This window comes from Mandrillus leucophaeus, unplaced genomic scaffold (genome assembly GCF_000951045.1).
Source record: "Mandrillus leucophaeus isolate KB7577 unplaced genomic scaffold, Mleu.le_1.0 Scaffold435, whole genome shotgun sequence".
Taxonomy (NCBI): domain Eukaryota; kingdom Metazoa; phylum Chordata; class Mammalia; order Primates; family Cercopithecidae; genus Mandrillus; species Mandrillus leucophaeus.
In genome coordinates, this window is record NW_012104643.1 from 769,973 (window position 1) to 784,680 (window position 14,708).

A 14,708-nucleotide genomic window follows, 5' to 3' on the forward strand; every position below is an offset into this window, starting at 1 on the left:
AGACTCTGGGACAGGCACCTGGGGCGCACTGTGGGGGCTCTGAGATGCAGGTGGGTGGGCCAGGCCTGCCAAAGGGAGGTGAGGCGAGCAGAGCCCTTTGAGGGTGATGGAGCTTGGCTGGCCCCGTGGCCCGAACCCACCTGGCCTAGGGGTATATCTCAGGGCAGGTGCACACAGGGCTTATTCACCTGCACATTCTTCAAACAGTCCAGGTGTGAGTGTGAGGCTGTGAGCAGTGGGTGTCCCTGGGCCTGCCTGCTCCCGGAGCTGGGCTCGCACCGGCCCTGGGAAAACTCAGCCTCCCGCTGGGCATTTTGGGGACGCTGGGCCCAGCCCAGACCTCGTGGCTCAGCTCCCCTCAGGCAATACTTTCGAGAACATCCCTGGAGACATGGCCAGTGTATTTGTATTTTATATGAACCCGGAAGGCTGGACCTGAGGAGGCCCCCCTGGGCGAGGGGTCGGGCTGAGCTCGAGTTCCCCAGGGCCTCCAGCAAGAAGGGCACCCAATGCTTCCTTACAAGAGGAGCAAGTGTGTCCACAGAAGATATGAAAAGACTCCATCAAAATATTAGTGGGTGTTTTCTCAAGATGCGGGGGGCGGTTTTCGCTTCAAATTTTGTTCCAATTTTTTATTGTTGTAAAAAACACATAACATAAAGTTGACCATCTTTGCCACTGCTGGGTGCACAGGGCAGTGCTGTCAGGACATTCACACTGCCGTGCAGCCTGCAGAACCACCGTCTCCAGAACATCTTCGTCTTGCAGAACTGAAGCTCTGTCTTGTTAAACACCAGGTCCGCACCCCCCGTGCCCAGCCCCTGCCCAGCCACGGTGGCCACCATCTGCGTTCTGTGTCTATGGATTCGGCAGCCCCAGACCCTGCCCAACCCTGGCAGCCTCCGTCTGCTTTCTGTGTCTGTGGATTTGGCGGCCCCAGCCCCTGGTGTGGTGGAACCGAGGGGCATTTGCCCTTCTGTGGCTGGCTTGTCTCTCCGAGCCAATGTCCTCGGGTCTGCCCGCGCTGCCGCCCATGCCAGGGTCTCCTTCCTTTTGGTGGCTGCCTGGTGCTCCCTGGCATGATGGGCCTCAGCTTGTCTTCCCGCAGATCTGTGGACAGACACTGGGCTGCTTCCGCCTCTTGGCTCCTGTCAACATGACTGTGGACCCTGCTCTCAATTCTTTGTGATTTTGCACTGAGAAAAATATCTTTTAAACGCATTGTCAGCATTTGGTGGAAGGCACCCCACCGTGCGCACGCGTTTGGTGGACGATGCCCCACCCTGTGCATGCATTTGGTGGACGACGCCCCACCCTGCGTCAATGCCCTTCTGTCCTCCCAGGGGTCAAAGGTGCTAACCTGTGCCCCAGTGCCCTGGTTGGTCTGGGCCCCTGGAAACTGCAGCGAGGGCAGCATGCTCTGGCTGGTCCTATCCCCGAGGCCGACCAGGATGGGAATCCATGGTGCACACAGCCTGGCAGGGCCCCCCACCCAGGAGCGGCAGTGTGTGCATGGCGGAGTTGAGGGGGGAACTTGTTGGCAGTGTCCCCTGACTCTCATGGGCCTTTGGGGCTACCAGAGTCAGGGGAGTGGCAGAATCCAGGAAACTGGCTGGGCAATGGACTGAGGGGGATTTGGGGTCCACAGATCTACCCCAGAATCTGTGATTCCCCCCAGCCCCTAGCCCCAAATTACTCACAGGTGTGTGTGCACTCAGGAGCCCTGCTGAAGGTGCCTGGGGTCCAGGAGGTGTGAGGGCAACGGGGGAGCCAGAGGCATGGGGCTGAGGAGTGGGGGAGGGGGATGAGGAGCTCCCAGGAGCCGAGCTGGACCCAGGCACAGGAGGGCCCCCAGCACGGAGCATCACCCGCCCGTGCGGGTGCAGATGAGCGGCTCTGCCACGTGGGAGGCCCACGGAGCCAACGGCCACTCCCGGGGGTCAGTGTGGCCCTTGCTGTGGACACGAGTGCAGGGAACTGATGCTTTGGCCAGAACCATGGGCCTTGGGGACCAGAGCTTCAGCAGCCGCAGCCAGATCTTGGGAGGAATTCTGTTTGTCCAGTGATTCAGAGAAAATAAATAAACGTAGGAAGGCTCCAGATCACGCAGCCCCACCACAAAATCAAATTTACTCTGCCCCTTCCCCGCCCAGAGGGCCCAGTGGGGTCTCAGCTCCCTCCGGGCAAGGGCCACCTAACCCTGCCGTGGGCACGGCCGCCACGGCTCTCCCTCGGGCCCCCTGGGAAAGCCAGGAAGAAATTTAAGACTCCTTCCTCCTTATTGTGTAAGTTCCTGGCTTGGTAAAAATCCACCGCTGAAGCCCGCTCTTCCTGTCAACAACCTTAGATAATTCCTGTGTCAGTTTCCCGGCCCCGCCCGGGGCACCTCCCCTTCCAAAGCCAGAGCTACCCCGGTCCCGGCGCTGAGAAACTGTTGTCTTTCTGCGAAATCATTCTCCAGTTCCCACACGAAGCCTGATCAGGCTTCCTGATTCTGCCACATCCCCCAGAACACGGACTGTCAGAGGCCCACTCAGGGCTGTCCTGGACCCCACGGCCCGCCCTGGCCTCGGCGAGACTGAGGGTCACAGGTGCTAAGTTACCGTTTTCTGAATCAGCAGGCACGAGACAGGCTACGTTCAGAGCGTGGAAGTGGCAGAAACGGCCGAACATGGTGGCTCCACCCGTTTTGTGGGTGAGGACACAGGTGCTTTGCAGGCCCCCAGTGGCCCCAAGTCTAGGAGGAGGGTGGGGAGGGCTGGCACCGAGCTCCCGTCTGGACCCAGCATGCCTGGGCGCTGTGGGGGTGCATGGCTGGGTTCCTCCTAGGGCAGTAGGGCACTGAGCAGTGGGCTGTAAATGAGCCATTTTACAGCTAGTACAGGAGGGTAATGGCGGGCTCAGGGCCCCACAGCAGGTGCTGTCCAATGCCACCCCCCCCAACCTGGAGGGGGAGATGTCTGCTCCACAGAGCCCTGGGGTCGCCTGTGGGTAGGGTGTGTGGAGCTGCCCTCCCCTGGTCTCCCCAGGACAGACCCCCACCCTCCACTCTGGGTGCCTTAGCGCGGGTGTGGCCTCCCCAGGTCCTGCCAGCCAGAGCCAGGCTGACCGCAGTGGCCCTGCAGGTGACCTCCTGGGGGCTGCGCCCAGAAACTGGGATGGAAGTGACAGGCTAGGGGCAGGGTGTGAGCCCAGCCCAGGGCTTGCGATGTTGAAACCAGTGATTCCCTCCCCTGCTCACCTGGCCAGTAACCACTGGGCTGGGCTCAGGCTGGGCTGGGGGCCTCTCCTGATGCTGCTGGAAGGCAGACTGGGCCAGGTGCCCCTAACAGTGTGCGCTGGGCCTGGTGGGGCTGAGGAACCTGGAACATACACACCTGTAGGAGTCTTTGAGAGGCTCCCAGGGAATTCTGGGGTTCCTGGGGAGTCCTTGGGAGCAGGACCCTCTTCACTCCCTCCTCCAGGGGAGGTGGCCCCGGGCCACCCCAGGCTGTTTCCCCAGCTCTGTGGGATCGAAGCCATCCCCAGGGGGCTTTCCCCACTGGATGTGGTGCGGATGTGGTGCGGGCCGGGGTTAATCTCACATGAGTTAGTCACCCAGGGCAAACTGTCTGACGCAATTCCTCCCAAGTCCGGGGGGCTGGAGGTGGGGTCAGCACCTGGTGGCAGGAGACAGCGCGGTCCTGGGATGTGGCCGGGCCTCCCTCCGCTCCTTATCCTGTTGTCTCTGTGGCAACACCTGGCTGGGAGCTCCTATCGGGGCCGTGACCCCCGCCCTTTCTCCAGTGCCCTCTTGTCTGCATTCACCTGTCAGATCCCGGGGAGAGAGGGCACTGGCGGCCACCGAGGACCAGAGCTGTGGGGCCTCTGGCACCAGAGTGCAGAGGGAGGGTTTGTGGGCTGCAGTCCCAGCGGAGCCCACGTGCCGCCACCATGCACAGACTTCCTCCTGCACATCCCACAGAAGCAAGCTCCCACCGCCCGGCACTGTCCCCGCTCTGGTGACCCTCCTCCTGCAAGCACTTTCCAGATGACAGGCAGCTGCTGGTCCCAGGCACACACCTTCCCTGAAGGTGCCTCTCACCTGAGCATGCAGGCTCAAGTCAGGAGGGTGGACTCCTGCCCCGTGGGGTCATCACCGTTCTCAGGGGCTGAGGCAGGGTCTGCTTTAAGGGATGCACCTGCTTTTCAGATCACCGGCCCCCAGGCCCCTGCTGCAGCCCCACCCGGACCGCACATGCAGTCATGCCTGCTAAGTGGTCGGTGCTGCGGGCAGGGTGCCCGGGGCATCAGGGTTCCGAGATGCAAGTGCCATGCTCGGCTACCTCGGGAGGTTGGGAACTCATGGGGGAAGAGTGATCCTGATTTTGAGACCAAGTCACTGGCCTTACACCTGTGCTGGCTGCTGGTCTCAGAGCTGACACTGGCCCCAGACTGGGGGAAGGTATCCAGCCGGCCTGGCCAGGGCCCCTGCTGGGAGGCAGCAGGAGTTACTGTGCAGGCTGGGGGGCTGGGAGCTGAGGTGGCGTGGAGCCCTCCGGTGCGTGGGACTCCTGGGCATATGCTGAGAGCTTTAGGCCTCAGGGAGGGTTCTCAGGAGCCAGGCAGCTGCGCTGGGGCTCGCCCGACCCTGCCTGCACCTTCTGAGAGGTCCCAGGAAGCCTGCAGTGACCCTTAGATTCCCCTCTGAGGCTGGTGGCGTGGCCGAGACCTCACTGCCCCTGGGGACAGACAGGAAGCCCCTACAGGGCTCGGAAACAAGGCCCAGTGAGTTTTCTGGAAAGTTCTGGGTGTGTGGAGCTTGGGGCTGTAGGCTCTGGAACTGTAGGCACTGGCTTAAGGCCTCCTGAGGCCTTGGCCTGGTGGGGTTTGCATGGGACCAGGCGGTCAGCCCGTGGCCCATGCCCAGAGGTTTGGGTGCCTGAACCAAGGTCCCAGGAGGAAGCCCAGCACAGCCAGGGGTCACCAACACTGGCGGGGGGAAGTCACCCCCAGCCTGGACCACAGTAGCGGCCCTGGGTGACATCTGGTTGAGGGAGGAGAAAGCTGTGGCTGGGGCTGCAAGGCCTGGGTGGCCAGTTGGCCAGGTGCCCTGGGGCTTGGCCCAGCCTTAGACACGCAGGGGGCACTCCCCTCTGAGGGCCAGGCTGGTGACTCAGACTGTTCAGAGGTCATGGTATGAACTGGGCCAGTGACTCAGGGGAACCCTGGCTATACCTGGTCAGGTCAGACCTCCTGAAGCACCAGTGGCTGGGGTGGTCCACCTAACCCTGTCAGCCACTCAGCTTCCAGTGTGATCACTCGCTCAGTCAGTCATTCACTCACTCACTCACCCACTCACTCACCCACTCACTCACTCATCCACTCACTCACCCACTCACTCACCCATTCACTCACTCACTCACCCACCCACTCATTCACTCACTCACTCATTCACTCAATTTTTCACCCATTCACTCACCCACTCACGCACTCACTTACTCACTCACCCACTCGCTCACTCACCTACCCACTCACTCACTCACCCACTCACTCACTCACCCACCCACCCACTCACTCACTCATTCACTCACTTATTCACCCATTCACTCACTCACCCACTCACTCATCCACTCACTCACTCACCCGCTCACTCACCCACTCACTTACTCACCCACTGACTTACTCACCCACTCACTCACTCACCCACTCACCCACTCATTCACTCACTCACCCACTCACTCACACTCACCCACTCCCTCACTCACCCACTCACTTACCCACTCACTCACTCACTCACCCATTCACTTACTCACATATTCACTCACTCACCTATTCACTCACTCATTCATTCATTCATTCACCCATTCACTTACTCACGTATTCACTCACTCACTTATTCACTCACTCATTCATTCATTCACCCATTCACTTACTCACTCACCCACTCACTCACTTATTCACTCACTCATTCACTCATTCACCCATTCACTCACTTATTCACTCATTCATTCACCCATTCACTCACTCACTTATTCACTCAACCACTCACTCACTCATTCACTCACTCATCCACTCACTTATTCACCCATTCACTCACTCATTCACTCACTCACCCATTCACTCACTCACTCACCCACTCACTTACTTACTCACTTATTCACCCATTCATTCACTCACTTATTCACTCATTCACTCACTCATTCATTAATTCACCCATTCACGCAGTCATTCACTCACTCACTTATTCACTCATATACTCATTCACTCATTCATTCATTCATTCACTCATTCACCCATTTACTCACTTATTCACTCACTCACTCATTCACTCATTTACTCACTCACTCGCTCATTCATTCACCCATTCACTCACTCACTTACTCATAGACTCATACACTCATTTGCTCACTCACTCATTGACTCAATCACTCACTCATTCACACATTCACTCACCCATATACTCACTCATTGACTCACTCACTCATTCACTCACGCATCCACTCATTCACTCATTCACTCACTCATTCCCTCATTCACTTACTCACTCATTTACTCATTCATTCACCCATTCACTCACTCATTCACTCACTCACTCACTGACTCATTGACTCCTTCACTCACTCATTCATCCATTCACTTACTCACTCATTCACTCACTCACTCATTTACTCATTCATTCACCCATTCATTCACTCACTGACTCATTGACTCATTCACTCACTCATTCCCTCGTTCACTTACTCAGTCATTTACTCATTCATTCACCCATTCACTCAATCACTCATTCACTCATTCATTCACTCACTCACTAACTCATTCATTCACTCACTCAATCATTTTCCCTTTCCCCACACTCCTGCCACATATGAAGTGCTCTTTTTCCAGGAACCTGGGCTAAGACAGGACCTGGGGAAGGAAAGGCACAGAAATGGAGACGTAGGTGATCATAAGGAGCTTGGGATGGGTCCTTGGAGAGCTGGAAGCAAGTGCTCAGAACAGCCTGGAGGCACCTCTTTGATCCTAATCCCTCTGCAGCAGGGCAGATCGCCCAGCCCAGCCTCTCCCTTTCCTGCCATTCCTCCCATGGAAGACTTCCTGGTTGGACCCTCCATGTGGGCAGTGGAGCTGCTGACCTTGGCTGGGGAGTATGTGGCTGCCTGCGAGGGAGAGTCCAACCCCAGTGTCCTACCACACACCCGTGATCTGGGCAAGTGTTCATCACACAACAGCACCTTTTCAGCCAGAGCCCTTCAGGCCAAAGACTCACTGGGACCTTTCTGTACTGGGACTGCTGGGACCAGTCAACAGCTTCCTGTCCAGAGGGTACTGAGCATTTCTGGATCTGGGTGGCCCGAGACCATCATGTGAATGGAACTGGCCCTGCCCGCCTGGCACCAGGAGACTGAAGCACAGGTGGACTCCTGGGCAATGCTGGGAGGGGCTGCATGGTGAGGGAGGGGTTCTGTCACTTGCCTGGAGGCTGCTGCCAGGAGCCTCTCTCTAGGGAGGGTGAGGCTGGCTGGCACCACTTCAGTGGCAGCATGTGGCTGGCTTGAGGGACGCCTTGGCTCACTCACTCACTCATTCACTCATTCATTCACTCACTCAATCATTTTCCCTTTCCCCACACTCCTGTCACATATGAAGTGCTCTCTCTCCAGGCACCTGGGCTAAGACAGACATGGGGAGGAAAAGGCACAGAAAGGGAGACATAGGTGACCATAAGGAGCTTGGGACTGGGCTGGGGCTGGCTTCTCCCTCCCAGGCAGCCACACATTCCCCAGCCAAGGTCGGCAGCTCCACTGCCCACATGGAGGGTCCAACCAGGAGGTCTGCCACGGGAGGAATGGCAGGAAAGGGAGAGGCTGGGCTGGGCCCCCCGTCCTGCTGCAGAGAGTTTAGTGTCAAAGAGGTGCCTCCAGGCTGTTCTGAGCACTCACTTCTGGGCACCGGGAACTCACAGGTTGCTGGGCATGGCACGGTGCCCAGGAAGAGTCTAGGGTGGGGTATGTGGGGAGAACCCCTGCAGGCCAGGGCTTGGGGGAGCCCTCGGAAACTGGCAGACACACCCATCTCTGCCTGCCACCGGCCGCGGGCCAGCCCGCAGTGAGCACCCACTGTTTACTCGGGTGAGGGGGAACCACAGGCCCTGCCCCGCCCACCCATGTGAAGCTCGGGGCCGGAGCCAGCTCTGGGGCTACAAAAGGCTCCTGCAACCTTGGGTCCCTCCTCAGAGGCTGCCGAGGGACAGGGCACTCTTCCCCGCCGTCCACACGATGGGTGTCGGCCAGAGGAAGCTGGCCCCACTCTGGACCCTGGCTCTTGCTCTGGCCTGCACCCGGCACACAGGTACGGCTCGGTCCCTGGCCGCTCTACTAGTCCTAGGTGGCGCGGTACTGAGTGGGCCTCAGGCAGCTCAGTCTTTGCCCTGGGTTCCGGGCATGTGCCATGAACGGCGCCCAGCAGCAGAGCCCCTGCCTGTGGCCCTGGCCACCAACGAGCAGTTTCCACCTCGTGGGGTTGCTAAGGGATCTCCAGGCTTCAGGGACCTCTGAGGCTGGGCCATTCCCTGAGGCAGGGAAGCAGGAGCTCAGGTCTCCGGCTTCCCCTCCCCGCCTGGATCCCTGAACTTATCCCCGGCGGCCGACAGTGCCTGGCCCACAGTATCTCCAGTGGCTCACGGCCCCCGCTGGGCCTGGTCAGGGCATCAGCCCCAGGCACCTGCCCTTGCACACCCCACACGTGCCCAGTTTACCAGCTCATGTTCCCTGTCTGGGCCTCGATGGGGGTCTCCTGGGGGGGTCTCAGCCTCTGAGCGAGGATGTAATGGTGAGGTCCACAGGGGAACTGTTTCACCCCCGGCCTAAGGCTAAGAGGGTGATGGGGGCTAAGAGGGTGATGGGGGCTAAGAGGGTGATGGGGGCTAAGAGGGTGATGGGGGCTAAGAGGGTGATGCGGGAGGCTCCAGGCCCTGTGATCTGAACGGCCCCTCGCTGGGCCAGTAAGTCCCTGCCTCTGCTTCTAGGGGACACCTGGGCCTGGGTCTGCTGTTGACCATGTGCCCCTGTCAGGGGAATGCCTGGGGTTGGGTTGGGGGAGTGGGTGCTCCTGGGCTCCTGGAACAGCAGGGCAGGGACCTCAGCACTGCTGAGACGGCCACATGGCCCACCCAGGTCCCTCGCCCAGCCCTGTCCCCAGCCTCTGGCCCTCTGCCAGGCAGTCCCAGAGCAAGAACTATCTCCCGGTGTCTCCATGCTGCCCTCAGCTGTGGCCCAGCCAGACTCTGCTCCCCCCATCCCTCGTCTGTACCACTCTCATCTCAGAAGCAGGAATTCTCTCCCAGGCTGCTCCCAGGAGAGGGCAGGGCTGGGGCTGGGTCTGCGGGGCTCAGAAGATGGGGGCAGGCCTGGGCCAGGACGGGGTAAGTGAGGCTCAGGCCACTGTCTCTGTCTGTCCAATGGGGCTTGCAGATGCTAAGGGCCCCTCTGCCCACTGACATTTGACGCACTGGGCCCCACTGGGGGCAGAGGGTATGGGGGTGAGGGGGGTCTCCCAGCCTGGCCTGAGGACCCCTATGTCAGGCGCGGGAACTGGGAAGCTGGGGCTGGGATGCAGATGAATCACAGCTTTCCCCAAGACCCCCTCTCTGCAGGGTCCTGGGCTGGGCCGGGCGCCCCTCCCACCATGCTGGCACTGTGTGGGGCTGTGCGAGGCTGTGAAGGGCTGGGGTCTGGTCACCATGCTGGTTCTGTGCAGGACTGTGCAGGGCTGTGAAGGGCTGGGGGCTGGTCCCACCATGCTGGCTCTGTGCAGGGCTGTGCAGGGCTGTGAAGGGCTGGGGTCTGGTCACCATGCTGGTTCTGTGCAGGACTGTGCGGGGCTGTGGCTGGGGGCTGGTCCCACCATGCTGGTTCTGTGCAGGGATGTGTGGGGCTGTGCGGGGCTGGGCTGGGATCTGGTGACATTCTGCACAGTCTCCATGGACCCTGGAGATCAACCTCCTGCAAGATCTGCTGCTTGTAGGGAGGCAAGCTCCTCCAGGCGGTCTTGGGGCCGACCCCTCCCATGCGTTTGACTGCTCCAGCCCCTCAGTGGGATCACTGTAGTGGGCGGGGGTCCTGAGTGTGGAGGCCAGGGCCTGGGATGCTCTGCAGTGAGTGCGAATGAATAGATGGGGATGCCAGATTGGGGCAAAGGGTCCCGACACCACCTGCTCCATGGGGCCAGGTTGAGGGGATGCTCCTGGAGGGTCTGGGCTCAGACTTCCGACTCACATGGACAGAGGCCCCCTAGGACCTCCAACCCAGCACACAGAGAGCCCTCGCCACAGGCCACCTGCACACACCATGGCCTCCCGATCCTCTGGTGTCCGCGCTGCATCTGTGGTCGCAGCCTGAGCCCCCTCAGCCACCCTGCATCTGGGCTCAGCCCCCCTCCTCTTTCTGCAGGCCATGCCCAGGACGGCTCCTCCGAATCCAGCTACGAGCACCACCCTGCCCTCTCTCCCATCGCCCAGGGACCTGGTGGTGAGTCTGAGCGTCCGGCCCCCACCCTAAGCCTGTCAGATTCCACCCTCCACTGAGTGGCACGGCTCCCAGGGGCACTGGTTTTAGGGAGGCTCCCCAGTTGGCCACCGCTGAGGACCAAACCTGGGAGGACAGGAGGACACCCCACATCCATGACCCTGGTCGGTCACACTACCTGCTTGTCCTTGGGCCAGCCCCCTGCAGCGCTCAGGCTCTGAAGGAGTTGCAGGGTGGGGCAGGCTGGCTGTGCCCATGTCCTGTGGGTGCCGGCCACCCTCCAGGGATCTGGAGCTGGGTCCTGCCTCAGTGTCCCCCCGTTCACCTCCTGGCACTTCAGCAACACAGGTATCTCCCTTGGCGCCGGCCGTCCCGGTGTGGATTGTGCTAGCGGGAGCCCGTGGGGGCCCAGCAGCCCTGGCAGAGGCGGGGCAGGCGAGGGCAGCCAGAGTCGGGGGCTTCTGGCAAACTCTCAGATTGCATTTCTCCAAATCGGGCCAGATGTGCCTAATCTCAGCACCCAAGAGACTGACTTGAGCCGCTGATGCAGACTCAGGTTCTGAGGCCCATGGGTGTGAGAGAGCTGGCAGCCCCTGAGAGCTTCTTCCTGGTGACAGCCGGGAGGAAGCAGAAAGTCACACTGAACTCAGGGTGTGCGGCTCAGGGTTCGTGGCCGCAAACACACAAGGTGCAGATGGAACTCAGGGTGTGCAGCTGCAAACACACAAGGAGCAGGTGGTGGTGGGGCGGGAGGGCAACACGCGGCAGAATCCAGAGTTGGTTTCAGAGCCAGGAGCCGGGACCCACGGACGCTGGAACATCTCTGACTGCAGAAGCCCCGCCCCACCTGGGGGCCGTGTGTGCATCCTACCAGTCCCTGTCTCCGCAGGGGTCCCGCCCCGTGGGGTGACTCTCTTCCCGCCTCTGAGGACCATCCCCGTGGTACGAGGTGAGTGGAGCCCCGAGGCCTGGGTGGGGAAGGGGCCTAGCTTTGCTGAGCTCCCCGCTCAGGCCTGGAGGTGCCTGGTGGAGAGGGGCCCCAGCTTTCCAGGTGGCCACTGGGTAGGTATTGGAGCCACTGGGTAGGTATTGGAACCAGAGGGCCTAGCACTTCCCTGCACACGTTTCTGGGACTTCTCAGACACAGGAAGGACCCCTGGGTGCCCCGTCCAGGGCAGCAGCACCTCCTGCAGGACGCTGGGGTGGGGCAGAAAGTGCAGGGCAGGGGCAGGGGTACAGGACGAGGGTGAGGGTGACGCTCCCAAACGCCATGCTGCTTCCACCGTAGCCTCCAACCCGGCACACAACGGGCGGGTGTGCAGCACCTGGGGCGACTTCCACTACAAGACCTTCGACGGCGACGTCTTCCGCTTCCCCGGCCTCTGCAACTACGTGTTCTCCGAGCACTGCGGCGCCGCCTACGAGGACTTCAACGTCCAGCTGCGCCGCAGCCAGGAGTCAGCAGCCCCCACGCTGAGCAGGGTCCTCATGAAGGTGGATGGCGTGGTCATCCAGCTGACCAACGGCTCTGTCCTGGTCAACGGCCGCCCGTGAGTCTGGGCTCTCGGAGGGTGGGCCACGCGGTGTGTGGGGACGGCATTCCTGGGGGGTCACGGGGGCATGGCAGTCCTGGGGAGGATGTGTACTTCTTGGCAAGCCCCTGAGAGTAGAGCTGGACATGGGTCCTCCCTGGTCCCCCGAGCTGGTCCACCGAGCTGGATCCCCTCCTGGGATCCCCAGGTTCTTATTCTGCCCCTTCCTAGCTTCTTGTGACCCCAGAGCTCCAGAAGTCACTGTCCCCATCCCAGACGTGACTTCATGGTCACCATGACCGTGTCCCATTTGCGACCACAGGCATCTGCCCTGCCTGGGATCTCTCCTCACCGTGCTCCCAGCCCCTCAGCCCTGCCTCCCTCCGCAGGGTCCTGCTGCCCTTCAGCCAGTCTGGGGTCTTCATTCAGCAGAGCAGCAGCTACACCAAGGTGGAGGCCAGACTGGGCCTTGTCCTCATGTGGAACCACGATGACAGTCTGCTGGTGAGGCTGGGGGGTGGGGGTGTCCCGGTGTGCACCTCCAGCCCTCGAGGGCTGGCCCGATCCCACAGCCTAGATGTGTATAAGAGACGCTGGGGGGTGGGGGTGTCCCGGTGTGCACCTCCAGCCCTCGAGGGCTGGCCCGATCCCACAGCCTTTCCAGAGAGGGTAAAAGGCGCCCTGGGCCCCGTCAGGGTCAGACCCCACCCCACACAGCAGGCAAGAACAGGTGCCCAGACACCAATGCTGTCCCGGGGTCTGTGCCCTCAGGATGGAGACTGCTTTTGGGGGTGTCTCCTCCGTGGGCCTCAGCCCCTCCTCGGAAATCTCAGGCTTGAGCCTCATCTGTCCATCCGTCCTTGGTGGGGACGGGTGTCTGATGTCTCCTCCGTTGCAGCTGGAGTTGGACGCCAAATATGCCAACAAGACCTGTGGGCTCTGTGGAGACTTCAACGGGATGCCCGTGGTCAGCGAGCTCCTCTCCCACAGTAAGGCCCCCACATGGCGCCATCAGCCCCTTCCTCAGCGTCCCCTGGGGGCTCAGTGTTGTGTGCACACACACCCTCCGACGCTCCGGCACACACATGCACAGATGCATGGAGGCAGCTGCCCTCCCTCCCAGCACAGCACACACCTGTACACACGCGATCCCCAAATGCCGGCCTGTCTCAGGGGTGCAGGCTGGGAGCAAATCGCCCGTTGGGCCCCTTGCTCTGTGTGGCTGCTCTGGGTGGCGACCCCTGACCGCACGCCCTCTCCTGAAATGACAGACCTGCCTCCTTCTTGGTCTTTGAGTCTTTGCCGCCAGGCTGTGGCCTTGCAAATGTGACCTGCACCAGCCAAGGCCCCACTCCCCACCTCCCCCTGCCAGGCCTGTGAAGCCCCATACAAGCCCCGAGTACAGGGTGTCCCTCTGTGGGGAACTGAGTCTGCCTGGGTGTCCAGCAGCCCTTGGCAAGGCAGGCCTAGCGCTGGGTTGGCTGGGTTCTGTGGACTGGGAGGTGCTCGGGTTCCCGCCAGCCTGGCAGGAGGAGACCAGGGTCCTGGGTCAGTTGAGGACTCAGCCGGCAGTCCCCTGTGACTTGGACACCAACCTCCTGGGCTTTCTCTCCATCATTCCAGACCCCCTGAGGGTCCTGCAGCATGCATGGGGTGGCCAAGCAGGTGCAGCCAGGACAACTCAGGCATCCAGAGGGAACAGGAGCCACCTATGGCCCTTCTAACCCCACCCCAGGGACCCGGCCGTGGGGGCTCTGCTGCTCGGGTGCTGGGCTGAGGGGTACCGGGACCTGCAGGCAGAGCCCACCTCCGTGCTTCCCGCAGACATCAAGCTGACTCCCATGGAGTTTGGGAACCTGCAGAAGATGGACGACCCCACGGAGCAGTGTGAGGACCCTGTCCCTGAACCCCCGAGGAACTGCTCCACTGGCTCTGTAAGCCCTGGAGGGAACAGGGGCCCGGCAGGGTGAGGAGGAGGGGTTGTGAGCCTGGAACCGGTCCAGATTCCCCACTGAGGACTCAGTCGGGCTGTGGCCTTTGTTCTAGGGCATCTGCGAGGAGCTCCTGAATGGTCAGCTGTTCTCCAGCTGTGTGGCCCTGGTGGACGTCGGCAGCTACCTGGAGGCCTGCAGGCAAGACCTCTGCTTCTGCGGAGGCACCGACCTGCTCAGCTGCGTCTGCCACACCCTCGCGGAGTACTCCCGGCAGTGCGCCCACGCCGGGGGGCTGCCCCAGGACTGGCGGGGCCCTGACCTCTGCCGTGAGTGTCCCGGCGCCCTGTCCCCCAAACCCTCTGGCAGGGAGGGCCGGGGCGGGCGGACATGAGCCGTGTCTCTGCCTCCCGCAGCCCAGACGTGCCCCAGCAACATGCAGTACCACGAGTGCCGCTCCCCCTGCACAGACACCTGCTCCAACCAGGAGCACTCCCGGGCCTGCGAGGACCACTGTGTGGCCGGCTGCTTTTGCCCTGAGGGTGAGGCTCCCCCGCCCCTGGGAAACACAGATGCACCCTGGGAACTAGGGGGCTGTGCTCCCATGGCCAAGCCTCAAAAGAAGGATCCCAGTCCTAGTGTCCTGGGCCCCTGAGGCTGGCTGAGGCCCCTGTCCCGGGCCCCTGAGGCTGGCTGAGGCCCCTGTCCCGGGCCCCTGAGGCTGGCTGAGGCCCCTGTCC

At 61.3% G+C, this 14,708-nt stretch overlaps 1 protein-coding gene across 1 annotated transcript in view; it reads left to right on the forward strand.

Annotated features, from left to right (window-relative positions):
* The first annotated feature begins 8,258 nt into the window (after positions 1-8,258).
* LOC105549364 (mucin-5B-like) overlaps positions 8,259-14,708 on the forward strand; it is a 133,229-nt gene continuing 126,779 nt past the window's right edge. The window contains 9 exon segments of the mRNA XM_011993868.1: positions 8,259-8,331; positions 10,431-10,508; positions 11,395-11,454; positions 11,794-12,055; positions 12,427-12,541; positions 12,936-13,026; positions 13,862-13,971; positions 14,084-14,297; positions 14,385-14,510. Of these exon segments, the coding sequence (XP_011849258.1) occupies positions 8,259-8,331; positions 10,431-10,508; positions 11,395-11,454; positions 11,794-12,055; positions 12,427-12,541; positions 12,936-13,026; positions 13,862-13,971; positions 14,084-14,297; positions 14,385-14,510 (1,129 nt within the window).